Source organism: Nycticebus coucang, chromosome 3 (assembly GCF_027406575.1).
Source record: "Nycticebus coucang isolate mNycCou1 chromosome 3, mNycCou1.pri, whole genome shotgun sequence".
Lineage (NCBI taxonomy): Eukaryota > Metazoa > Chordata > Mammalia > Primates > Lorisidae > Nycticebus > Nycticebus coucang.
The window spans coordinates 149,387,470-149,413,382 of record NC_069782.1 but is presented as its reverse complement, the minus strand read 5'-3'; the positions used below and the strand labels follow the sequence as shown (position 1 = coordinate 149,413,382).

General features: G+C 36.9%; 1 protein-coding gene and 1 non-coding gene across 5 annotated transcripts in view; one reads left to right on the top strand and one right to left on the bottom strand.

Annotated features, from left to right (window-relative positions):
- WDR11 (WD repeat domain 11) overlaps positions 1–25,913 on the bottom strand; it is a 63,504-nt gene that overhangs the window by 19,661 nt on the left and 17,930 nt on the right. For all 4 annotated transcript variants that reach the window (XM_053584298.1, XM_053584297.1, XM_053584299.1 and 1 more), the window contains 10 exons: positions 24,084–24,260; positions 21,605–21,689; positions 14,082–14,188; positions 11,993–12,068; positions 9,367–9,475; positions 7,748–7,872; positions 6,935–7,082; positions 4,047–4,153; positions 3,504–3,618; positions 2,945–3,116 (listed from right to left, as the gene is read on the bottom strand). In XM_053584298.1, the coding sequence (XP_053440273.1) occupies positions 2,945–3,116; positions 3,504–3,618; positions 4,047–4,153; positions 6,935–7,082; positions 7,748–7,872; positions 9,367–9,475; positions 11,993–12,068; positions 14,082–14,188; positions 21,605–21,689; positions 24,084–24,260 (1,221 nt within the window). The remainder of the gene's footprint in view (positions 1–2,944; positions 3,117–3,503; positions 3,619–4,046; positions 4,154–6,934; positions 7,083–7,747; positions 7,873–9,366; positions 9,476–11,992; positions 12,069–14,081; positions 14,189–21,604; positions 21,690–24,083; positions 24,261–25,913) is intronic.
- Positions 21,352–21,465, top strand: LOC128582654 (U5 spliceosomal RNA). The gene has a single exon (XR_008379101.1). It is a non-coding gene; the product is annotated as a U5 spliceosomal RNA (small nuclear RNA).

The following is a 25,913-nucleotide window of genomic DNA, read 5'->3' as shown; positions in this document are numbered from 1 at the left end:
TGGTAAATGTCATGGAAAAAAATTAACAATACACATTAAACTTGGAAGGGATCAAAAAAAGTTTCCATGCTACGTGACCCTTTCTTAATCAATAAACAAGTGAAAAGACACGAGAGCCCTCGTAGAAAGCAGCACTCTGTGTGAGTATGACATCAGCAGGACAGTGCTTATCAAGTCTGCCTGCGTAAACTGGGAGAAAGAAACATACGTTACTTCTCCAAAAGCAGAGTACTGCTGATAGCATGCCAGTAGTGAAGAAACTGAAAGTGATCTCTACTGCCTCTCATCCTCAAATGAATTTAAATCTTCCTTCTGAAGGACAAAGATCAGCCCATGAAAAAGTAAAAGGGGATCATCTCCTAGCTGGAGAAAGTCACCTAGAAGAGCTCATTCACCTCTAGAAATTACAGAACTGGAATGAAAAGGCAGTTCACGTCATTGTCACATGTCTCAGACACCTTCTGCTCTGTCCGGACTACAGCCATCTGAGGAGTATCATGTCCAAGCTGTTAGCTGCCTATATGCCAGTAACGCAGAAAACCAGGAACTAAGGAGCCAATAGGAAAAGCAACAGAAAGATCACTTCTCCACCACTTACAAGTGGCAAACAGCAAGCTGAGCTGGCAGTCTGGGAAGCAGAGGAGCCTGCACTGGCGTAAAGAAAGAAGGGAGACAGGAACGCTTCTGCCATTCTGGGCAGGACAATCGTTTACCGTGCCAGACGGTCCATGCTGTTTAGCTTCCTGGACCTCCCCAGGCCTGCAGGTCATTGTGACACATTTCAAAGTGCCCCTTATGAAAACTACTGAAAATACCCATGGAAGCTGAGGCAGATGAAGTGCAAGGTGCGTGTGAACCTGATTTTAGAAAGCTTCTTTCTACATATGCTTCCATAGGAAAAATATGCTCAGTAGTGGCCTTAAAGTGGGGGAAGAAGTTAGGTGGAATAGTCTCCAACATAGCGTTAGTTCTACTGAAGGCTATAGGTACTATCTCACACTAGAATGCTACTAAATAAGTCAGACTCTTAGGTTCCTTGTAGATATTGCTAGAAAGACTATTAAGATTTATTTTTATGCCATTCTATGACCCTGATAAATCAAGCAGAGGATAAGAGAGGGTCTACAATTCAAAAACAAGGATTCCAATTTCTAAATTCGTCTGACTTCCCTTCCCTCTCCTGGCGGGAGGAGAGAGAAGAGGCCTATCCAAGCTTTTTTAAAAAAAATAGACAGATTTGAATCAATATTTTATGATGTTTTCTATTTGTTATCAAGAAGAATTGAAGAAAATATATGTGTGATATATCAACACATGTAAGTTAAAATGATTTTATTTTTATCCTGTATCAATAAGCCTCAAGTATACTTCTAATTCCCCAAAACAGAAACATACAAGGTGTCCCAGAGGTCACCCATAAAGTTACCATACATACAGAAAATGGGAATTTGTAGCTAAATATACTTTTATTTACAAAATATTAATTATAAAGATTCTACAAAGAAGCTGCCAATGAGTAGAGAATATTTTGTAAAAATTTTGTAAAAAGTACGTTTAGCTACAATTTCCCATGTTCCCTACGTATGGCGACTTTATGGGTGACCCTTGTGACACCCTGTATTATGTAAAACTTTTTATTCTAAAAACCAATTGTCCATGCATCTGGAAGTAAACACACAGACCGCTTTGTCTAACTCCTCATCTGTGCTACCATCAGTTTTTACTCTTTACATTTATTGAGTGCTATTCTGAGTTTAAATTTCAATTTGTGGAATGTATACACAATTCCACTGACTTTTCCCCATTACTATTTTTACTATAATTACTAATGTTTCTTCTCTTTCTGGCTGAGACTACACTACTAGAGAAATAATTTGTTTTAATATTTAACAAACTTTAAAGAAAAAATGCAATCTAAAATCTGGCTGCAGGCCAGCTATTCAAGTATGGTATTAAACTTGGGTTAATATGAAGGAATTCATTTCTGGAGTTAGCTTAATTTAAGAACAAGCTACTTTGGTATTAGAGATTTTCAGATTCAAATTTTAAATTAAAGGGAAAGAAAATTTTTTCAAATACTTAAAGATTATATTTCCACATTTCTTTACCTAAACTAATAACTAAATTAAAAAGAAAATCACCCTTGAAGTTCCCTTAATTTCCTTAATATAACTTTAAGTTTAAAATGAGTATCAATGCTTGCCCTTCCCTGGGAGGAGGTCCTGGTACTCTGCAGAGCTAGCAGATGACTCAAGGACTGATGAGGGCATGTGATGCTCAAATTCTGACTTCCCTTAGGGCAGGCACAGCTAAGCAGTGAGAGGCTTGGAACACAGACACAGCGGGCAGAGGCAAGGCAGAGACAGGTCAAAGCGTACCTCAGACAGTTCACCAACCCACCAGCATTCACAGCAACTTGGTAATGCCTTGAACTTGAACTTAGAGAGGGCAGGTTTTTAAAACCTGACCACGGCTCTAAAAGAGCCAAATACTGAACCTACAAAAGCATGGACAATTCTCAGAGCTGACTCAGTAAATGACTAAACAAGTCTGTTATAAAATTTAGTCCAGATCAGCCTATAGTATGCTGGGAGAATACTTAGTGTAAGAAGGTCTCTGCTCTGCTCCAGTTGGGATGATCCATTTTTATGAAGGTAAATACCTTTCCTTTTGTTAGCAAACTAGTAAAAAAAGGGTCAGAAGTGGGGCACGTACACTGTAAAACTTGAGCAGGGAAGGACTGACATCTGCTGTTATAAGAAGTGCAGCATCTCAGCACTAAAAACACTCAAGCTTTAAGTTAATGTATTTTCTTAAACTGAGGTTTTTAGGGAAAAGATTGAAATGATAGCAGAACCAGCTTTCTCCCTAGAAAGCAGCAGCTTGTGATAAAATAAAAGTGGGGGAGGAGGTTTCAAACCACCCTTTCATTAGAATTCCATACCAGTTAACTCCTGCTCATCCATTCTGAAACACGTAGACTTCATAGACATATCCAGGACTCTGATGCACCCGTCGTCTGATGCCAAGATCACTTTATCTGACGTACCCCAGTCTACATCCAATATCCGAAAGGTCACGTTTCTTCCACTTCTTAAACTGCTCACCATCTGCACCTTCAAGAGTGAATTTGGTTGTCATTTTCAGACAGGAAAGGGAGATGTTTATCACTGTGGATGAAATGGTCAAGGAAGACTGGCTGCGGCAAAGACCCCATGCAAGTTTAGAACTGAATAGCCTTTGAAAATCTGTCTTCCACATGTGGAACTCATTTTAAAGGTCTCAAAGACAGGGATAACATTAGCAAATAAGCAAGTCTGCTGAGCTGTAACTTCTAGAGCAGAAATACTATAAAGTAAAAATTCTAAAAAGAAAATACTTTGTTATAACAAACTTGGCAAACCCATTATACCGTCTTCATTTCTAAATCACAAAGGAGGGAGAAGCAGAGTTCCTATGGCTTGAACTTCACTTGCACTTTTTCCTCCTGGTGCGGGGCCTACCTCTTTAGTATCCCACACTTCAGCGCCGTCATTGTACATTGCTATTAACTTTTGGTTTCCTTTACCAGGAGCAAAACGGATTTTCCTCACCCAACTTCGGTGTGTAGGTATTCCTCTGAGGACAAAAACAAAAATACTGATACAATGTAGAATAATATCTAGCCAACAAAAACCATGTCCAATGTCTTTTCCTAGTTCCATTTCTTTTCTTTTCTTTTTTTTTTTTTGCAGGGCTGGGTTTGAACCTGCCACACAGGTCTGGTAATGAGAGAACCACTTTACGTTCTGGGATAGGAAGCCACATCTGACAGATAGAGCCCGCCCTTTAATGTTAGCCAGAATAAAGTCCCAGGAACTCTGCATGGGCCACCTGCAGGTCAGGGTCTCCTGTGAACAATCCAAAGGTTGGCTCAAGACCCTTTCCTCCAAGTTCAGGTGACAAGAGATTCATATTTACTAATTCTGCTTGTCAAGTTGCAATGAAACCATATCAAGAGATTAATTTTTTAACTAAAATAACAATATTTCATTTTTCACTCATACCTGGATACTCTGCCTTTTAAATCCCAAAAATTTAAATTTCCATCCATATCTCCAAGTACTAATGTGTCACCTTTCCAAGCAATGCATGTAATACTACCCATACTTCCCTAGAAAACAGCAAGAAAAACACAGAAATTTCACTACTTACAAGGTGTCATAACAGAGAAATATTCCTAGTGGTCATAATAAAACAATAAGAATATTTTAATAAAACTTAATTATAAAGGGTGTTGCTTTAGTAAGAATGCCATCAAATGCTGAAACAGTGACTTCAGACACTAAAAGGGTTACAAAGCATATTAATGTCAGTTATGGAAAAAACGGTTTTCCACTGCGTAGACATCAGGCTATATGTGCTAGATTTATAGAGAAAAGATGTCTTTTGAGGAAGAAATGTAGAAAAAGAGAAGTAAAATAAAATCTTTCCAGGGAACTGACTCTTAACTTCTCTCTCATTGCAAAAAGATAACTAAATCCATTCCAAGGAAAACTTTAAGCTATTTCATAACTAATTTTGCAGTAATTTTTCTTTCGGAAAGATCCAGAGCTTCACTGATACTTATGGAAATTTCTGGAATAAAGATGAAGAGATGCTGTTTATAAAAGACATGGGCACAGTTTCAATGAACAGAAAGCTCTGCATGGAAGTAACGTATAGAAATTTAGATCGTGATAAGTCTAACTTGGAGAAGGAGAGGAACTTGCAGGTCTAACAGAGGCACAGAGGCAGTGTCACGGACAGCTCAGCAGCCTGGGCTCTGGAATTAGGCTGCCTGGGCTGGAATCTCAGCCTGACCACCTAAACTGGCATATGATTTACTCAACCTTTCTATGGCTTGGATTTATCATCCATAAAGTTATTAAGGTCAGTTCATGAAAATTGAGGAATTTCTATTAATAGTATTAATAAATTTTAAAGGTAAAGGCTTTAAAGCAATGCCTGCCACACAGTCAGTACACGTACATGTTAGCTATTAAAAAATATTCTCTATTTATTAAAAGAAATTTTGTTTTTGCATTTATCAAACATAAAAATTCACATGGTATTCTTGGTCAGAAGCAGCAAAGTCCAAATGGTTTGACAAACTGACCATTAATAAACTGGCACATACCAAACCCTGTATAGATTCTAGTGGTCGTCAAGAAACGCAAGAAAAATTACATTAAAAAATAATAAATTCAGGCTTGGCGCCTGTGGCTCAAAGCGGCTAAGACGCCAGCCAATACACTTGAGCTGGTGGCTTCAAATCCAGCCTGGGCCCTCCAAACAACAATGATGGCTGTAACCAAAACATAGCCAGGCATTGTGGTGGTGCCTGTAGTCCTAGCTATTTGGGAGGCGGAGGCAGGAGAATCGCTTGAGCTCAGGAGTTGGAGGTTGCTGTGAGCTGTAATGCCATGGTACTCTACCCAGGGCGACAGCTTGAGGCTCTGTCTCAAAACAAAACAAAATAATAATAATAAATTCAGTAATAAAAAACATACAAAATAAACGAAAATTCTATAGGAGATCTTCTTCCTATTTTCCTGGTTATGCTAACAGAAGGCTTAATTAAGACTCTGCCTTCAAATTGACTTCTGATGGCTCAGCACCCATAGCACAATGTTTATGGTGCCAAGGCTGGCGGGTTCAAACCCAGCCCGGGCCAGCTAAACAACGACAACTGCAATAACAACAAAAAAATAGCAGGGCATTCTGGCGGGCGCTTGTAGTCCCAGCTACTAGGGAGGCTGAGGCAAGAGAATCGCTTAAGCCCAGGAGTTTGAGGTTGCTATGAGCTGTGATACCACGGCACTCTCTCGAGGGCAACATAGTGAGACTCTGTCTCAAAAAAATAAAAAGATAGAAAAAATAAAAATAAACTGACTTCTGAAAGTAGGTCACAAAAGACACTGTGGCTTCCTTTTTGCTTTCTCTTGGATCACTCGCTCTGGGAGAAGCCAGCTGTCATGTCATGAGGACACTCCAGCAGCCTATGGAGAGGTCCCCATGAGGAAGACTAAGATGTCTCACGACACCCTGCATTAACTTGCAATCAGCACATGGCTGAGCCACCTGGGAAGCCGATCTTCCCACGTCATTTAACTTGAAATGACTGCAGCCACTGCCAACCTCCTGAATGCAACCTTGTGAGACCCAAGCCATCTATAAAATATGGGGCTGGCATTCCATTTTCAGATGGCAATTTTACATAAATACACATTTATGTAATACAAATAGAAATTAATACAAATAAATACAAAAATATACGTATTTTTAAAAATCCCCTCATGCCTCCATTTAACCATTACAGTAGTCTGTATTAGTTTAAAATTTTTTATGAGTCCATCTATTAAAAACAACTTGGGAAATGCATGCCAACACCAGACTTAAGTTACAAAATTCCACAAAGGATGTAGATGAGTAAGTAAATATTAATAATATCATTATACTTACAACCTTATTATTATTAATCAAAAATAATACTAGATTATAAGTCAAATCCTTCAGGATAATCCCTGGAGTGGAAAGAGGACAGTTACTGAAGTCAGACAGACCTGAGTTGAAAACACTGCTCTGCCACATAATGAAGCTCAGTAACTGTGGGAGGGTTATTTATTCTTCCTCAGTTTCTTTATAGGTAAAATGGAAGTAATTCCTCATGGATTATTGTGCAATTACAAATGAGCAGCGGACAGTAAATACTTAATCCAAATAATTATAATGTTATTCTCTAGCAGTAGGGAACAAGTTTAATCAATGATAATGTCTCCTTAAATAGTAAAGTTTATTTACATTAAACTTTTCTGAAGAAGTTTTCCAACTCAACTCTGCCTTCACTGGATCTGAAACCACAAGCATCTTTAATGACAACCCTTGAAAAAGATTAATCAAGGGTTAGACTCACATCTGGTGGAATCCGAGCGCTGTCCTTCACCGAGTTTCCCTCAACAGTGAGATGATAAACTTGGCCATCATTATCAGTAAACACAAAATGTTCCCGGGCAGAGATGTTCTGACTGAGTTCAGATTTACTTTCTGCCTCCTGCAATAAGCTTTGGGATAGACAAAAATAATTCAAAAATATTACTTTTCCTTAAAGTGACACCCATAATTAATCAACTTGCCCAAAGTACAGGTGCATTAACAGGAGGTTCAAAACCATTTTAAAAATATCTGACACTAATCTTTGCACAGCTAATAATGGGAAAACATAAATCACTCCTAATTAATCACACCATGAAGAGAAAGATTACCCTGTACAGAGGAGAACTGTGATAAGGAAAAGAGAGGCCTTGCAATGACCTATTATGACTTCTGAAGCTTGTCATTTGTAAAACAGGCATGGATGGATTAGTACACACGTTTAAAACCCCCAGTGTGCTTTCCTTGGTGTGCATGAATAATATGCTCTACTTGCATGCCTATGCTGCATACATTTGGATTTCAGAAGCTGAAGTTAATGGACCAGAAGGGAGAGTAATTATGTTCACTAATAGATGCTGAGGGGAGGATGGTCCTGCATATGTTATTGACTATACAGTACGACAATAAAAATTAACTTGTCAGTAATCTAGGTAGGTAAGGAAATACAAAAACCATGTATGTTCAAAAGCAGAGTCCAACTTGTTACCACAGATATCTTCAGCAGATATGTGTAAGGCTCCCAGAGGTGGTACTGACAGTACAAATGACAGTGGCAGGAAACACCATACTGTACCTGATCACAGACGACTCAACAACACTTAGCTCTGTGTCCGAGACCACAGTCTGCCTGGCCATAGCTTCTCGAGTAGCAAGTTGTTTCTTTCTCAGGCTCTTCAAGTTATGGGATGGTGACCACTCCTGGGAAGCAAAGACAGACAAACCTAGAAGTTCTAGGGCATGCCCAGCATCGCTTACCATTACTGCATGAGAATCAACAATTTGGTCTTCAGATTTTACCTATTTATAGGAAGGCTGAATGAATGCATTTTAATTAGAGCTTAGGGTAGAAAAGTTTACAGGCAAACTTCCAGAAGGTCTGACCATTTCATGCTTTCCTTATTACAGAATGAAAACAATGAACTCAATTATAGCATTTCCTCTTCCTCACCTCTTTCCCTAGCCCTTACTTACACAGAGTGAGATAATCCTACTCCTCCAACTAGGGCACCTTGATTATCCATCAGTCAACCCCAAGCCACTTGCTTTATTTATTTATTCTTTTCTATTTCACCTGTTCTAATGCCTTTAATTAAGTATCCCATGTGTAAGTTCTAACCACGTAATTATGTCAAACACACATATTTCTAATATACCTAAATAGTGCTGTTACGTGTCTTGTCCAGTTTCTTACCCTTTTCACTGATTTTAATGTATTTAAATCCTTTCCCTGTTGTTCTGTATGCTGTATAACATGCCATGGGTACACCAACCCTGAACAATTTTTAATCTGTTTATTCTCTCATTAATATCACCCAGATTACCTCCAAACTCCCACCATGACAAATAAAACCACAGTCAATAACTTTGAAAAGTTCCTTTATGACCAGGAGCTCACCAACACAGAAGATGTCTGTGTCTGCCTAAGTGCTGCCAGTCTGTCAGTCTACAGAATGTCTACACTGGTCTAGAGGACAGCTGCACGGGTCTAGAGGACAGCTGCATTGTTCTAGAGGATGGCTGCACGGGTCTAGAGAATGGCTGCTCCAGTCTAGAGGACGGCTGCATTGGTCTAGAGGACAGCTGCACCATTCTAAAGGATGGCTGCACCATTTGAGAGGACAGCTGCATTGGTCTAGAGGACGGCTGCACCATTCAAGAGGACGGCTGCATTGGTCTAGAGAACAGCTGCACCAGTCTAGCGAATGACTACACTGGTCTAGAGAATGGCTGTCACTGGTGTAGAGAATGGCTGCCATTGGTCCGTGTTCCTACCAGCAGCACAAAAATTCAATGCTCCAATTCCAATTCTTATGCTAACAGAACATTGGTTTTATTTCCATGGGTTTGTAATACGTACTAATATCAGATAGGATGGGCCTCGATCCTATCTCCAACTCCCACATTTGCTCCTCTTTTTTCAAGAATGACTTAGCTATTTATGACTTTACTCTTTTACAAACATATTAGAATACGTTTATCTTATTCCTTAAAATATCTGAATGAAATTTTAATTGGGATTGCACTAGTATAATATTAGGTTGACCCATCCAAGAAAATAAGTTAGATCATCTTCTCTGGGTACGTATTTTTAATAAGAAAATACATGGTACTAATGATTTCAATTCAAGTTAAAGAAAAACATTCATCATATACTTATATACCTAAATATTTAATTCTTAAACTGTAACTTACCAAAGCAGTTATTGCAGGGAAATTTTTGGACATTTCTCTGAGAAGGGTACAAGTCCTAACATCCCATAACTCCAGGGGTTTGTCTTTGAATACAATGGTCAAATATTGCCTGAAGTAAACAAAATTACTAAATAAGCCTCTTTTTGAGAAACTTTCCCCACAAATTAGTACAAATAAAAATTTCAGTATATTGAAAAACCCAGATAACACATTCTAAACACAGACAGTCATGTAGCTCCTACAATTAATAGTTATAAGAAGGCAAAACTCTAAGATGGCCTTTGGGAGCACATAAAGACTCACACAATCAGGCCAGGAGTCCAGCTCAATAGGAAGAGTGGTGTGGGCTCCAATCCTTGTGGGGTTCCATTTCTCCTCTATGGCATGAGAATACCATCACCTACCTCAACTGATTGGCATGCAGGTCACAGTGAAAATTGAAAGGCAAAATATGTAAAGTTTCTATCATTGTACCATAATAGGTGTTTTTAAAATGCCACTTCATTTTATATCTTGTCAAGTCTGGAAAACGTACTGAATGATGTCACTGAGTGCAATTTAACAAACATGAATTCAGCCTTGACTCCTTAGTGACCATTAAAATGAGGAACTAAAATGTTACCACAAACATGGACATTGAGGAAATGTGACAGTGTACACAATGATCACAGGTCTGAGATTCTTCCACTCAGGAACACATGCGCCACTGATAGTTATGTGGCTTCAGGTAAGATATGTAGCCTTTTCCAATTTTATTCTACTTACATTTAAAAAGGCATTAATAATGTCTGCCATCTCTACCTCACAAAATGCTAACAGGATTTTTTTTTTTTTTTTAAGGATAGAACACACAGAAGAATCTATAAACCATGATGGTTTTATCAATACAAATGTGATATATTACATTGTTATTATACCTAATACAAAAACGCATATAAAGGCATGCACATGAATAATTAACAGAAGACAGAATGTTTAGGTAAGTGCTATAAAGATTTATTGTGAAACATTAATTTTGACAACAGGGAAATGGCATCCAGGCAGAGCTACAAACATGACAAATGACAAAGATAGGAGAGGACTGTGTCAGAGTATGTGAGCTCCATCACCACAAAGACTAAAATATGAATTGTTGATCTTATTATAAAAACTTTGAATGCCATGGGCTATGCAGAACTTTATTCCACAGGAAACAGAGAACCACGGAGGGTTTTGAAGTAGGGGGGTGTTGTGATCAGTTGTTTTGGATGTATTAATTAGTAGACATGTGTAGAGTCTGATAGAAATAAAAGAGATTGGAACCCCAACTGTCCAGCCAATACTCATTAATTTGTAAGAGTACAAGGAGACCTGGGAACTGAGCACTTTCAAAGGACTTTTGAACATGTCGTTTATAGTAATTGATATTTTCCATATTAGAAATTAAACTCAATACATTAAAAATATATTTATTAATTCATTTAAAATTTTAGAAAGTATAAAACAATTAGCAAGATGATAGATTTAAACACAAAGCCTATGGACAGTAATATAATATGAATGATCTCAACATAATTAAAAAGCTGAGATGGCAGGATCAAATGGAAAAACAGAACCCTATTATATACTGTCTAAAATAAACCAATAAATATAAAGACAGTGATGGGCTGGTTATAAGTAAAAGGATAGAAAAATATACATCATGCAAACACTAATCAAGAGAAAGCTGGAGTGGCTATACTAAATCAGACAAATGAGGCTTACCCCCAAATACAGAACAGTGACCAAGAGGATAGTTCACAATGATGAAGAAGTCAAAGTCACTAAGAAGAAGTTAACAATCCTTAATATGTACGTAATAGAGCTTTAAAAGCCCCAAAGCAAGAACTTGAGTTCTTTAAATGAGAAATAAATAAATCTACAATTCGAGATTTCAAAACTCATCTTTCAGTGACAGAACAAGCAGACAGAATATCAGTAATACAAAAGACTTAAATGACACTATTCAATCAATCTGAACTGACATTTATGTAATACTCTAATCAATCATAGCAGAATACACAACTTTTTCAAATGTGCATGAAAGATTCATTAAGACAAAACAAATCACATTGAAATATAAAAGACTGAAATAATATAAAATATGCTCCCTGGCCCCCGCAGAAATTGAATATTCACAGAAAGATATCTGGGAAAACAGGTAAATAGTCTCAAGTTTAACAATATACCTATGAATACCCTGTGGAAATCATAAAATATTTTCAAGTGTATTAAAATGAAAATACATCAGATCAAAATTGTAGGATACAGGAAAAGCAGTGCTTAAATAGCATTACATACTTAAAGATAACCATCTTTTATCTAATTATCTAAATTTCTACCTTAAGAAAATAGAAAGAGAAGCTCATTTTTAAAAACCAGAAGAAAAAAAAGGTAAGCGTGGCAGTCAGTGAAATAGAAAATAGAAAAATCATAGAGAAGAATCAAGGAAACCAAACATAGTTTTTTTTGAAAGGGTCAAGAAAATTGATGTAACTTACTGATAATTAAGATGAAGTTTAATTTACAAATAAGACAGATACAATAATTAAAAACCGATGAGATTCCACCGTGATAACACCATATATCTTTTTAGATTGACACTTACTTTAAATGAGATACTTTAATCATTTCAATGGGCGATTCATCATTGCCTCTTTCACCACGAAAAGCAATGCTCCTACCTTTAATTGCAAATATTAAAGAAAATGTAAAAAGAGCACATAAAACATGTAAGAAACAAGAAGCCATACAAATGTAATTTGATCAAACTGTCTATCCTCTTGTGCATTCTTCTATTTGCTTCTAAGCTACACCTAATAATATATATTTAAAAAATATTTTCGAAAGTATGACAACTCAACAATCAATAATAGTATGTCACTTATACTCAAATAACTATACAACAGCCTTTTCATTTGTCATTGATTCTTGACTTCTGTAATTTAATTTTGCAAATTTAGAATTACTAATTTCTAAATTTTTAAGGTATCTATGGTAAACCAAATGTCCACTGTAAAAGCTACTTGATTATTTAAAGTAATATAAACATTCCCTTGTTTTGAAATACTACTTAGTGGGGAAAAAAAACTCTTGAAAGATGTATTTAAGATTTTCTTGTCCCATCTACAAATATTAAAATATTTTGAACATGTTCCTACCAAAATGTCTCTATAAACTGAAGTTAGGGAATGCTAACTGCAGTATTCACCTATGCTGTGTAGTTACAATGTAAGAATTGGTTAACTGCCGAAAGAAGCTAAATAGTTTTCTATAAATAAAAGTACAAATTGTACCTTATATCCAAACAAATATATTTTAGTATTTTTAAAATATTTTTATTTACATTAAATAAAAGAGTGAACATACCCAATTCAAAGGTAACTGGATGCCTAAACACTCCCTGCTGTTAAATGCCAGTAAGTGGAATCTCACTGTGCTCACTATTACACCCCAACAGCCCGTGCCCGTTCCTGACTCTGTTAGTCTGCTGGCCTCCTTAGAAGACAAGGCTATAAAAGTCTAATCTGTGAACTCAAATATCCCACTTAAGGAAGTCGTTAACTACTACTATAGACACTTGTTCCTTAAAAATAAACCTGTGAAAGATTTTAAGATATCTAACAGTTCTGAACTTGAGTTAACGGGAAAAAAATGAACAGGGATGTTTTTAGTGACTGATGTTAGAAAACAGCATTTCATCCTGGGATATTACATCACTAGAGAACCAGTGCCAGTCTGTTGGCAAATTAGGAAATTGGGGACAAGGGTCACTGGGCAGGTCACTTCCAATGAGACTGGGTAACAGTGGTCTACAGATGGGGCTGCTGCCTTGAAGTTCCAGAGCACACTCTGATAAGTAAGAACAGTCACATCTTTGAGAGCTTAGAAATATATACCAAGAATCTAAGAAAGCAGCCATATATTTTATTTATTTACAACCATTTACTTGGTTTATTTCACACACATAAGTACACAAACATATTGGTGAAAATCATCTACATATATTCATAATGCTATACCACTTTAAAGAAACTCATAATTTTCCCAGAAAACCTTTATGAAATTATTGCATGTACCAGAAAATAATTTTAAGCTCTCATCTTACACGTTCAAGTTCTTCTTTTGAAATTCACTGGGTTTAAGTTTTTAACAATTCTGAACAAGTTACTTTACTGGAATGTTTGCTATTGTAAAATATTCCAACTCTCAAATCAAGTCAGACAGAGAGTATAAAGTTTTCAATTTGAGCATTTAAAAATAATACTTAACTTAGAAGTTTTTTTAAGAGTTTACTACAAAGGCCAAAATTTTATGTATGTATGTAAATATGTGAGACAGGGTGTTGCTGTGTTTTTGAGACAGGCTCTCCAGCTCCTGAGCTCAAGCAATCCTCCTGCCTTGTCCTCTCAAAATGCTGGGATTACAGGTGTGAGCCACCACACCTTGCCCAGGCCAAAATTTTAACAGAGAATCTAATAAAGAGTTATCTTAATGCATATTTTACCATGTATATGTGTTAACAAAATTTCCATAAACACAATGATGAGATTTTTGTAGGATAATCACTACAAAAGAATAAATATATAAACATGGAAATTAAGAAAAATCTCAAAGGTGAAAGTGCTCTGGAACATGTTTTTATAAATACATCATTGGTCAATATGACCAACCACTCTGCATCTTTTAAAACAAACCTGTTGGAAGATCAACCAGTTGAAGTTCATTTCTCACTAATCCCATGTTGTTTGGTGTTGAGGTAGCAAAAGAAAGAAAACTGGTCAAACTCGTCCATTCAATACCCCTATAATGAGAAATTAAAGATGAAAATAATCCACTTTTTGGTTTGGAAAGTTTATTTAATAAATAAGTTTTCCTAAGACCAAAAAAATTTTTTTTTATTAAATCATAGCTGTGTACATTAATGCGATCATGGGGCACCATACACTGGTTTTATAGACCATTTGACATATTTTCATCACACTGGTCAACATAGCCTTCCTGGCATTTTCTTAGTTATTGTGTTAAGACATTTATATTCTACATTTACCAAGTTTCACATGTACCCTTGTAAGATGCGCCACAGGTGTAATCCTACCAATCACCCTCCCTTGGCCCATCCTCCCCTCTCCCTCCCGTCCCTCTCCCTCTTCCTCATATTCTTAGCTTATAACTGGATTATAGCTTTCATATGAAAGCCATAAATTAGTTTCATAGCTGGGCTGAGTACATTGGATACTTTTTCCTCTATTCTTGAGATACTTTACTAAGAAGTATATGTTCTAGCTCCATCCACGTAAACATGAAAGAGGTAAAGTCTCCATCTTTCTTTAAGGCTGCATAATATTCCATGGTGTACATATACCACAATTTATTAATCCATTCGTGGATCGATGGGCACTTGGGCTTTTTCCATGACTTAGCAATTATGAATTGGGCTGCAATAAACATTCTGGAACAAATATCTTTGTTATAATGTGATTTTTGGTCTTCTGGGTATATATCTAGTAGAGGAATTACAGGATTGAATGGCAAATCTATTTTTAGATCTCTAAGTGTTCTCCGAACATCTTTCCAAAAGGAATATTAATTTGCATTTCCACCAGCAGTGTAGAAGTATTCCCTTTTCTCCACATCCATGCCAACACTAAGACCAAAATTGTATTATGCAAGTTAATCAAAACACAATATGACCATTTATCCTTTTTACTTTTTTTTTTCATTTTGTGATAGTGTCTTGCTGCTTTTTGCTGCTTGACCTAGAGTGCAGTGGAGTCATCATAGCTCACTGTAGTCTCCAACTCCTGGGTTCAAGCGATCCTCCTGCCTCAGCCTCCCAAGTACCTGAGACTACAGGCATGCAGGACCAGGCCTGGCCATTTTTTTTTCTTTTTAAATTTTTTATAGAGACAGAGGTCTAGCTGTTGCACAGGCTGGTCTCAAACTCCTGAGTTCATGTGATCCTCCTGCCCTCAGCCTCCCAAAGTGCTAGGATTACAGGAGTGAATCACCATTCCCAGCCAACCACTTACCAGATATCTAACATGACCTCTTATTTGAGACTATATTACCATATATTTCTAACATAAAAGGTTATTTCTAATTAAAACTATCTTCAAGTGTCATGACAAGACAGTTTAGTGACCAGGTTTCAGAGCAGCATTAAAATGGCTACTGAAATCTGGCCAGAGAATGAGTCACATGATAGTAGTTTCTAAGAATTGCTTAAGAACTGCTTAAAAAGAAGTGGTATAAACAACTATGCCCACACAATTGAATTCAAGAAGGGGGGAGGAGGATTGGTGCGCTCTCACCTAACTGGCACAATGTAGGAGTGCATGGCACACCTTCTGGGTGAAGGGCTCAACTACAACTTGGACTTCACCTAACAAAAGCAAGCAATGTAACCTAATCATATGCTCCCTTATAGTAATCTAAAATAGATAAATTAATAATTTAAAAAAGAAGTGACGTAGAAATATTCTGAGCAGAATGCTTAAAGTTAGGTACGCTTAAGCAATTTATTAAAGGGGGCGGCGCCTGTGGCTCAGTCGGTAAGGTGCTGGCCCCATATACCGAGGGTGACGGGTTCAAACCCAGCCCCGGCCAAACTGCAACCAAAAAATAGCCGGGCGTTGTGGCGGGCGCCTGTAGTCCCAGCTGCTCGGGAGGCTGAGGCAAGAGAATCGCTTAAGCCCAGGAGTTGGAGGTTGCTGTGAGCTGTGTGAGGTCACGGCCCTCTATGGAGGGCAGTAAAGTGAGACTCTGTCTCTACAAAAAAAAAAGAAATTTATTAAATTTTAATAAAATTCTTAGATGGTTATGAAGCAGAAATTTCAGAAACAAAGAATAGAAACTTGAGCTATCAGATTTGGAAGTGGTTGAAAGTTCCAAATAGTGTGTCAATCTGACAAAAGCACAGATGAAAAGTCTCAAAGAAAAAGATAATGTATGACAAGACGGCAACCTGCCCTGGGAACCTCATTTACATGGGCTGACAGGAGGTGATGACACACTTTTTCCCACTAGCATAAGTGGACGGCGCAAACCATCATGATCTGCAGAGAATGGAGGCAAGAAGGGCCCGCTGGGAGAAGCCAGCGCATCAGAACCTCTGCATTGCTTACCAGGTGACAGAGGCTGGTGGGCAGAGAAGTCTTAAACCTCTCTTTTATATGCAATTGCTCACTGGCGTTTATGGGACAGCCATTTTTAAAAACAATCTATCATCTATGGCACCTCTCACAAGACAATGGCAGTGTTGAGTAATTGTGACAAAGTTTTTAAGGGCTAAAAGCCTAAAATATTTACTATCAGGCCCTTTATAGAAAATGTAACCAACCTCTGCTCTAGTTGATCCACTTCCACGCCAATGTGAATGCCAGTGCCAGGTTTAGCATGAAACACAGTTTTGAACAAGTCTCTTATTTGCCCAAGAAGGCACAACAGCTTCCTGTATAATACCCAAACTCCTCACTGTGGCCTTGAAGGTCATCCAGCCATTTGCCTCATCCTCCCTAACCAAGCTGACCTTATCTGCCATTTTCATGAAAATAACCTTCCTTCCTTACTACACCCTTACACCTACCCACTTGCCTTTTCTCTGAGGGACAAGAATAATGCAAAGAGAACTAAAAGCAACTTGCAAAAGAATTGTTGTGGTTATCAGAGATTGTAACTCTTTAACCAAGTTTCACTGGAACATTCACATTAAGCTACTTAAAAGTGAACACCTTTGGGAACTTCCATGCCTGGAAAGACCTTTCTCCTCTTCAAACATGGCTGGAGCTCAAGTCCTGGCTCTAACACTCACTAGCTCCGTGCTCTCTGCATCTCAATTTCCTCATCTGTTGTGCAGGAATAATGCTGAGTACGGAGTAAGCACTGCAAGTATTGGCAATTATCGTCACCATTCTTATTTCAAGATCTAACTCAAGCCCTGTTTTCTTCAAGGCCTATCATCTCACCTCAAACCACACCCCCAGTAAATACTATATAATTTGGTTAATTAGTCACTAGAAAAGTCCCTTTGACTTTTATTTCTCCTTTCATTTTCCAACAGCAACAGTACTCATTAATTTTTCTACTTAAAGTGACAAAAGATAAGAGGAATTATTTTGGACACAGTCTTCTCTCTGTATTAATGTGGTAGCTCCAAACAGACTGTCCAGTGAAACCCTAAGACACCATCCAGGTCTTGCTGCTGGCAGTCTGAACTAATCATGCTCCAGCACCGTGATGCCACTGTCTCTGGACTACAGGAATTTCAGTCTTCCCATTTCTCATTTATTTCTAAAAATATATCTGTTAAGTATGTGATTCATGCTAGTGACTGTGCTAGGCACTGGAAATGCAGCCGTGGATGAGAAAAAATGTAACTGTGTCTCTCTGGAGACCTTACCGGAGTGCACACTGCGTTATCTACCACAACGGAAAGTGGGGAAGAGTGCAGCAGGACCAGGTAAGAATCAGACACGGTCTGGCGTCAGGGACCAGGAAGGGCTGCCTGGATGACTATTAAAGCTCAGACCCAAAGGGCAAAAAGGGCTTGAATCTAAGTCTGAATGGCTAAGGAAACAGGGTGACTGGCTGAGAAACACTGGGCTAGATTATACTCTCTTGTCAGGGAGGTACCCTGTCATGTCTCTCCAGGCACAGGATAAGCACTCAGGAAATGGTGTTGGATTAAATGAATAGTGTCCAAGAAAGTTCAGCACTCCTTACATTTATTAGTGCCATGGATTTTCAGAGAAGTGCTTCCCCCTCTGTTTACAAGATGTTCTGGTGTACGGGATAGAAGAGAACACGGGGTGGCTGCTTATGTGTCATCGGCAATAGGAGCACGTGGCCTCTGAATAGATTACCAAGCACCATGTCTATCTGATTCCTCCTGAAGAAAATAAAAACCACGCTGAACTTCTAAGTGGATTAGATAAGGAAGGGATTATTTCTCAGAAGAAAAGAATAAAAGCTCTTACCAAACACAGCTGAGTGCCATGCTGCCCTCAGGAACAGAACTCTATCATCGAGATCTAAGTAAGCGCTGAGGTCTATAAAAAGTTAATAAGAACTGCAGCTCATTTTCTGACTGGATCTAGAATTTCTTTCTGGTAGCATTTCTAACCACAGAAAAACTGTAACCTTACAATCACCAGCGGATATTTAGGGTTCTGACTCCTACAGGTTAAGTTGGGCCTGGTGACCACCTACTGGGGTTGCTACAGAGAGACTGCTTGTAACACTGGCTGGCTGGGGGACAACACGCTTTCTGAAAGACCTTGAAATTCTAAGATCCTTCTGCAAATGTATAGACAAATAAAGATCATTTTACTTTCCACAAATCAATTTATTCAAGGCAATACTGAGTCAATCAATGTTCTGATATCCATATATACTACTATTATAATGATAATTTTTGACATTCAAAATAGTACTGAGCTATATCATAGATTGTGCATCCCTAATCCAAAATCCAATCCAAAATGTTCTAAAATCCAAAACTTCTGGAGCACCATCATGGCACCTTTGCTTTCTGATCATTCAATGTTCACAAACTTAGCTTCATACACAAAATGATTAAGAATTTTATATGTGTATAAAGTATATATGAACCATAAATTTGTCTTTAGAATCAAGTCTCATTATATATATGCAAATATTCCAAAATCTGAAACAAACAAACAAAAAAAAAAAAAAACCCCCATATCTGAAACACTTCTGGTCCCAAGCATTTTGAATAAGAGATACTTGATTTGTATTATAAACTCAGCTTACTGAACAAAGACATAAACTAATAGTCTAAGAAAATCTACATGTACCAGTCTTTCTGTTTATTTCTAGGTATCTTTCACTGGATTACAAACATCAAAAGCTTTGTCTATTTATAAGCATACAGACAATTCTCAGTAGAAATCTGAGTAAAATATGACTGGTTAAAACCTAATAGTTTCTAAAACACACACACATGCACCTATGTGCAGGGTCTGCAGGGCTATAGTCCCTGGCGATACACAACATTTGAGTACTTAAGATCATGTGATTTTTAAAAACACATTTAGTACAAGGTAGAAAAACAATTTTTTAAAAGTAAGCATTAATCTGAATATAAAAAATTGGAATATATTGGGTTTATTGCTGTTAAGTTCTGAAATTTTTATAACACATCTGTGAAATTTTTACAATGGCTTTTAATTGTAATTCTAAAATCATATTAATTGAGACATAAAGACAGCAGGATTTCAGCATCCTTTTGGGCAGTATCTCTGAATATAAAATATGAATTATTTTCAAAATGGCAATTAAGATGGAAAGTTCCTATAAAAATAGCATCTTTGTAAGATCTTTCACAATACTAGTCTGAGTAGCACATCCTTAGTTATTCAGTATCTCAAATAACACTTTCTAATTAATTTCTGTGTTACTCAACCATCGCATTATCACAGCAGGGTAAATCATATATTTAGTGACATCTACAATCTGACTGACCCAGGACAAGTCTTACTTAAAACTAATATCTCACTGATAAATTAGCTTATTGAAGGTTTCAGTGTTAAGGGGGGGAAAAATGACAGTATGTTTGATTTTTCGGATGCATGTGTCAAATTCTTTCCATGAATCTTGGCTCAGACAACATTTTTATTTTATCGCCAACATTATTCCTACTAATCTATATGCGTTTTTTAACTGGAGCTCTAGGACATGTATGAAGTATAAATCAAGAGCTCAGGTTCTGAAGCTTAAAAGGCCTAGAAGGAATTCTATCTATCTCTTCCATATATTACTCTATAATTCTTAGTTTCTTTCTCTGTAAATTGGAAATATAGTACCTACTCTATAGGGTTGTATTGGGGATTCAGTGAAATGATGGATTCATCACATTAATACTTAACATAATCCTTAGAACAAATACTGGTTATACAAAGAGATTTGATTGGTTGGTATTAGCCATAAAAGGAAACACCACACAAAAAGCAAGGGTGAAAGGAAAAGTCAGGAGAAGAAATGCACAGACAGGAAAGGAAGGGAGAGAGAAGGCAGCAGAGGCCAGGGAAAGGAGTGCCCAAATGGCAAATTATAGACATGCCAACAGCAGACAAGAGAAAAGAAGAACAACAGCCTGAAAGAGCTCTAACAGACCCTGTGTCACTGAACCCCCAGAGCCCCAGGCTTGTGAAGACCTCCGCACTCCACATCAGCGTCTCCGCGGAGATACTACAAGGGCACAGCATGAGGTAGCAACAGACAGTCACCTGGGCTGTGCCACAACACAGTGCCCTCGAAAGAACAGGGCAGTGTAACTTTTCGGAGATTTTCAACACAATCAGAAGTTGTGATAGTTACACCATTCAGAAAATGCATTTAGGAAACATGTTCACTAAGGGTTCACTGAGACATATGCTTTCATTAGAAGATCATCAAAAACTACTAGAAATTTCTATCATTTATGTGTAATGTTATAATCTACCACTGATAGGCCAAAAAAAAAAGAAGAGCCTTGCATTTACAAAATGATACTCTGGAGAAGATAAGTCTGCACTTTAAAGCAGAAATCAAGAGCTGCCCTTCTGTCAATGCAGCCTTCTTCCCCCACCTCTGCTTGCGCAGCCCTCATAAACAGATCATGCCTCAGAAATCAAGGAGTAAGTTCAACATAGTTTTGGAACCTTTTCTGGTGGTATTTAAACAAAGAAATAAATAAGATTAATTAAAAATTAAAATGGCTTTATTTAAATTTATCATGAGCTGTCCTACTGATGGATCCTCATAGAATGAAAAATAAATGAAATAAACCTGAACAAAACAACACAGGGACTTGTAAGGATACAAGTGAGAAAACAGGCTGTACCTTAGAATAAATAAATATATACAACAATAAAAAAGAAAGAGTTCTCCACTGCTTATGTTCCTTACAAAGCAAACGATCAGAACTCATCCTTGGTAACACAGTCACTAACTGAATATTATCCATTCCTCTGGTGTCTCCTCAGACTGTATAAATCTTTCGCCTTTTACTAAAGATTTCCGTGGAAAGGAACAATTCTCAGCCTTTACTCAATTTTTTATCTGCAAGGCCACTTAAAAATAAAAAATAAAGGATATATATTATTCAATTTTTCAGTCAAATAATCTCCACTACAGAGGACTGAATGTAGAAAAGCCCATGAGAATTTCTTCCTGATACCACGTGCATCTGTGATCACGACATCGTGATGACACCCACCTGACTTCACAGGAATGGATGCTCAGCTCCTTGTGCAGCAGACCGCTGGTGAGGTGGTACACCAGGACAGAACCATTGCCTGTGCCTATCGAAATGACACAACAGGAGACTATCAACTTAGTGGGCATTCCACATCTTTCCAACAAAAGTCTTTCTCAAGGTTTTAATCATTTTATAATATTTATCTTTCCTTAAAGGGCTTAAGTTATGTACCAAAAAAAAAAAAAAAAAGAATGAATTTCTCTTTGTACTCCCTCATCAAAAATAGGCCTAATTTCATGTGCTCTGAAATCCTGCCTAACTCCAGGGATAGATTTTCATACAAGGATTTTAAAACTTTAATCAATACACATACAATTTACAGAAACACTTTGCTAAGCATTTCCATACATGGGAGTTTATACCTTTGAGAGTCAAGGGGTTCTTTATAACTGATTCTCAAAAAGGCAACCTAGGCAAGCTCATGAACCAGATTTTTCTATTATTCTATTTATTGCTTTTCTTTTGTCTCATATTAAATAAATCCTGACAAGATGACAAAGTATGATTGTTAGCTGTGGCTTCTGCAGTTAAGGAAGCCTGGGCTCAAGCCCTGGCTCTGATCAATAGTTTCGAGTGAATTATTTGCCCATCCTAAATCTGTGTTTTTACCTCTTTAAAATGGGAACAGCAGAAATTACTTGTTAGAAATTAAATGAGAAAATATATGTAAAATATTTAGCAGAGTACTTGGCACAAAAGTAAGCATCGGACTATTAGTGTTTCTCTTATCATTGTAATTAATAGTTTATAGTTATTCCTATTACTAAAGCTTTTCATGGTCTCAAGCAGAGGGACAGGAAATAATTGAGAAAGTAAAGCTTCCATGTTTATAATGTATTTATAAATGATGCAAGGAAAGTGAACAAATTATTTAATCACTTTCTCATTGTATATAATTTTAAAAGATTAATGAATTCATACAAAGCTACATGATGGAAATAAAAATGCCAGGAAATTCTGATTTTATCTTATTTAGTAAATAAAACTCTAAAAATCTTTTGGAAAACCATTTTATTTATTTTTTTATTTTATTTTTTTCGAGACAGAGTCTCACTATGTTGCCCTCAGTAGAGTGCCGTGGCATTACAGCTCACAGCAACCTCAAACTCTGGGGCTTAAGCAATTCTCTTGCCTCAGCCTCCCAAGTAGCTTGGGCTACAGGTGCCTACCCTGACATCCAGCTATTTTTTGGTTGCAGTTGTATGGCAGGCCTGGGTCAGGTTCGAACCTGCCACCCTCGGTGTATGTGGCTGGAGCTAACCACTGTGCTACGGGTGCCGAACCTACAAAATCCATTTTAGAAAAATATATTGTACAGTGCTTTTTACTTCTTCTGTATTCCTTTCTGTCTAATAAAAATCCTATCTTACCACTGGGGAAAAAAAAGAAAAAAGAAAAATATATTGCACAGTTGTTTATACTTACCAAAATAGCTAAAGATCTTCATAATAATCAAATGATTTCTACAATCTACAGTTTTCATGATGGTGAACTCATGACCTATACTCTCGGGGCAGCGCAAGAAGTAACCCCACAGTTAAATTGTACTTATCTTCCCTACTGACAGTGCAGAACTTTAGGCACTTAAATTTTATCATTTTACTTTTATTTTGTTATTATGCTAAAGTCAGTAATGATAATATTCACTATATGCTAGAACAATACAGCTTAGTCTATTATGGAAATCTCAGACCTTGCCATAGCTCTTATTTTATAGCTGTCCCATGGAGTAATTTTCCTTAAGAAACTGACAAAGTCCTAACTGACAAATTAGGTACACTGACATTATACATACCGGTATATACAAACTGACACTGATGAATCCAAATTAAAATCTCTATTAGATGTTAAGCACAAACTAATAGTTTGTAAAACAAAAATTAAACATTTATCGGCATTTATATAAATATGGATACAAATACACAGACCATTGAATTTTAAAATTCAAATTACTTTCAGAAGATGGCCACAGGAAAAAAGCAGGGAAAGCATATTTAACATTCAAATCTTAGCAAATGAAAAATCCTATTATTAAACTGTTAATTCTGACTATATTTTTAATTAACAACAACCAAATACAAAATGATACAAAATGACACACACAGAAAGACTAGGGTAGGCGAGGGTGGTCCCTGACAGGACAAGAAGTCTGTGATTTGGCGTCACACAGAGATAAGCCTCCTGGTATTTCAGAAACGTGCTGAGTGTTAGAGACATGATTGTCTAATCTTAGCTGGAGGAGTGCAATTAAAAAATAAGACAGATGGAATTAAACAGCAGAAAAAATAAGAAAAATGTTTTAAGATGAGTAGTTACACGAGTTTACTTAGCCTCTATCTCCTTTTAAAACATCTTCAAAGAGAATTAAAAGAATTTTCTACAAAGTAGGAAACCTAAATGTCTTATAAAGTTAGCAAAGAATAGGTCAAATACTCACCGACAGCAAGGAGTGGCTGATACATCTTGATGTTTTTTGTGGTCAACGGTGGGCACATACGGATGGCGAACTGTGGTGCGGGCAGTCCTGAAATCAGTCCTGTCAGCAAGAATTTGAGGTGCACTTCCTGCAGAATGGAGCCTTTAGGATGTTCTTCTCCAGCAATTGCACTTTGCCCTGATTGATATTAGAAATAACAAGCATATTAATTATAACATTTTCTGACCTAAAATCCAAACAAACTGTTCAGTGGAAAATGCTGCTTGGGATGAGAAGCAAAGCACTCTACAGGCTGTAGCTTTTACGGCCACAGTGCTCTGCGCTTGGCTATGTGCCTCAAATCACACCAGTTAAAAGCTCAAAGGACAGATAATTCCAGAGTGCTGCTATCCAGAATTCAGGGCCCTGTGTCTGCTAGGGTCCTCCGCTTTAGTTTCTGATATTACGGCACTAAACAGAACAAACCAAAGTAGGTTATGGACAGTTTCTATGGAGTAGGATGCTGCACCACATTCCTGTCTTACTCCCTTTCTCAAGGTTACTTTTCAATCTGAGGTACTTTGTAAAGTGCACATAAAACTGGTAATAACAAAAACCAGATTCAAAGAACTCTTCTGTGATGTCTAGTAAGAAATCTTAAGGTTTCAACATAATTAGAAAATGTAAACTTTATAAGTAAAGATAAAAAATAATAAATACAAATATACCAACTATCACTGTTGAGAGTGAAGCCGTAAATGACATTATTTTCAGATACACCATTTGCCCTTAGGTTCCCAAGATTCAAACTAAAAAGATGACTCCAAAAAAAAAACATTCTAACAAAATATGAATACAAGGACTACAACAAAATCAAGGCTGTTTGTTAAAAAGGGTATACAAATTTCCTTCCTATAAACTACTATTAAAGATTGAGATTAACTTGCCAAAATTAGCTAATACAGAACATGTGTGAGAGAGAACTCCTGTGCATGTACCTACATTCATATTCATAAAAACATGCAAATAATATGAAAGAAAAACGTACATGATATCTAAGACTGTGTGAAATGGGACTATGATATAACCTTTTAAGGCTGTAAAGTTTTGTAATTAATAATTTTAATTTAAAATCCATAAAATATGTAGAAAAATATGACCATCCAATTAATCCAATTACAATGAAACCTTAGGGTTAGCCACACAAGTTGATGCCGATCTCTCCGCCTACCTTTAATAATAAAAGATGGACTCCATAGGACTGGGAAGTTCAACAAGTAGGTACCACACATACCAAGCCCAGGGGCTTGGAGTGGACTCCTAGAAAGCCACATTTTTCTTCAAGTATTTCCCATAATGACAGGGTAAGGCAGATTAGGCCTTAATAAGCATCAGCTTTTATCCAGTGAATATAAATTAGCTTCTGTATTTAACTGAATTGCTTTCAATTACCACTAAGTATACAGTGAATTTCAAATTAAAAGTTTAATTAAAAGTTTTAATTAAAATGTTTTCAAGTACAAAACTTTATTTATTTAACACTTTAAAATCAACTACATGTTCAAGAACTGCTGTATAATCTTATCTTTTGGTCTCTTAAAAACTATAATTTACACCACTTAGATTATCTAAATAGCATAAAATTCTAATCTCCTACGGGCTTCCTATTACTGGTTAGTTCTATTCATGTGTTTTTATAATTCTTTTCACTTTGATATTTCATATTAAGACTAGACAAGGTCAATTAACTAAAATAATTGTATTACTAATAAAATGAATTTTGCAAAATAAATTATGTGTCTGAACTTTTTCACATAAATTTATGTCTGGTAAACAGAAAAGAATTTTAAA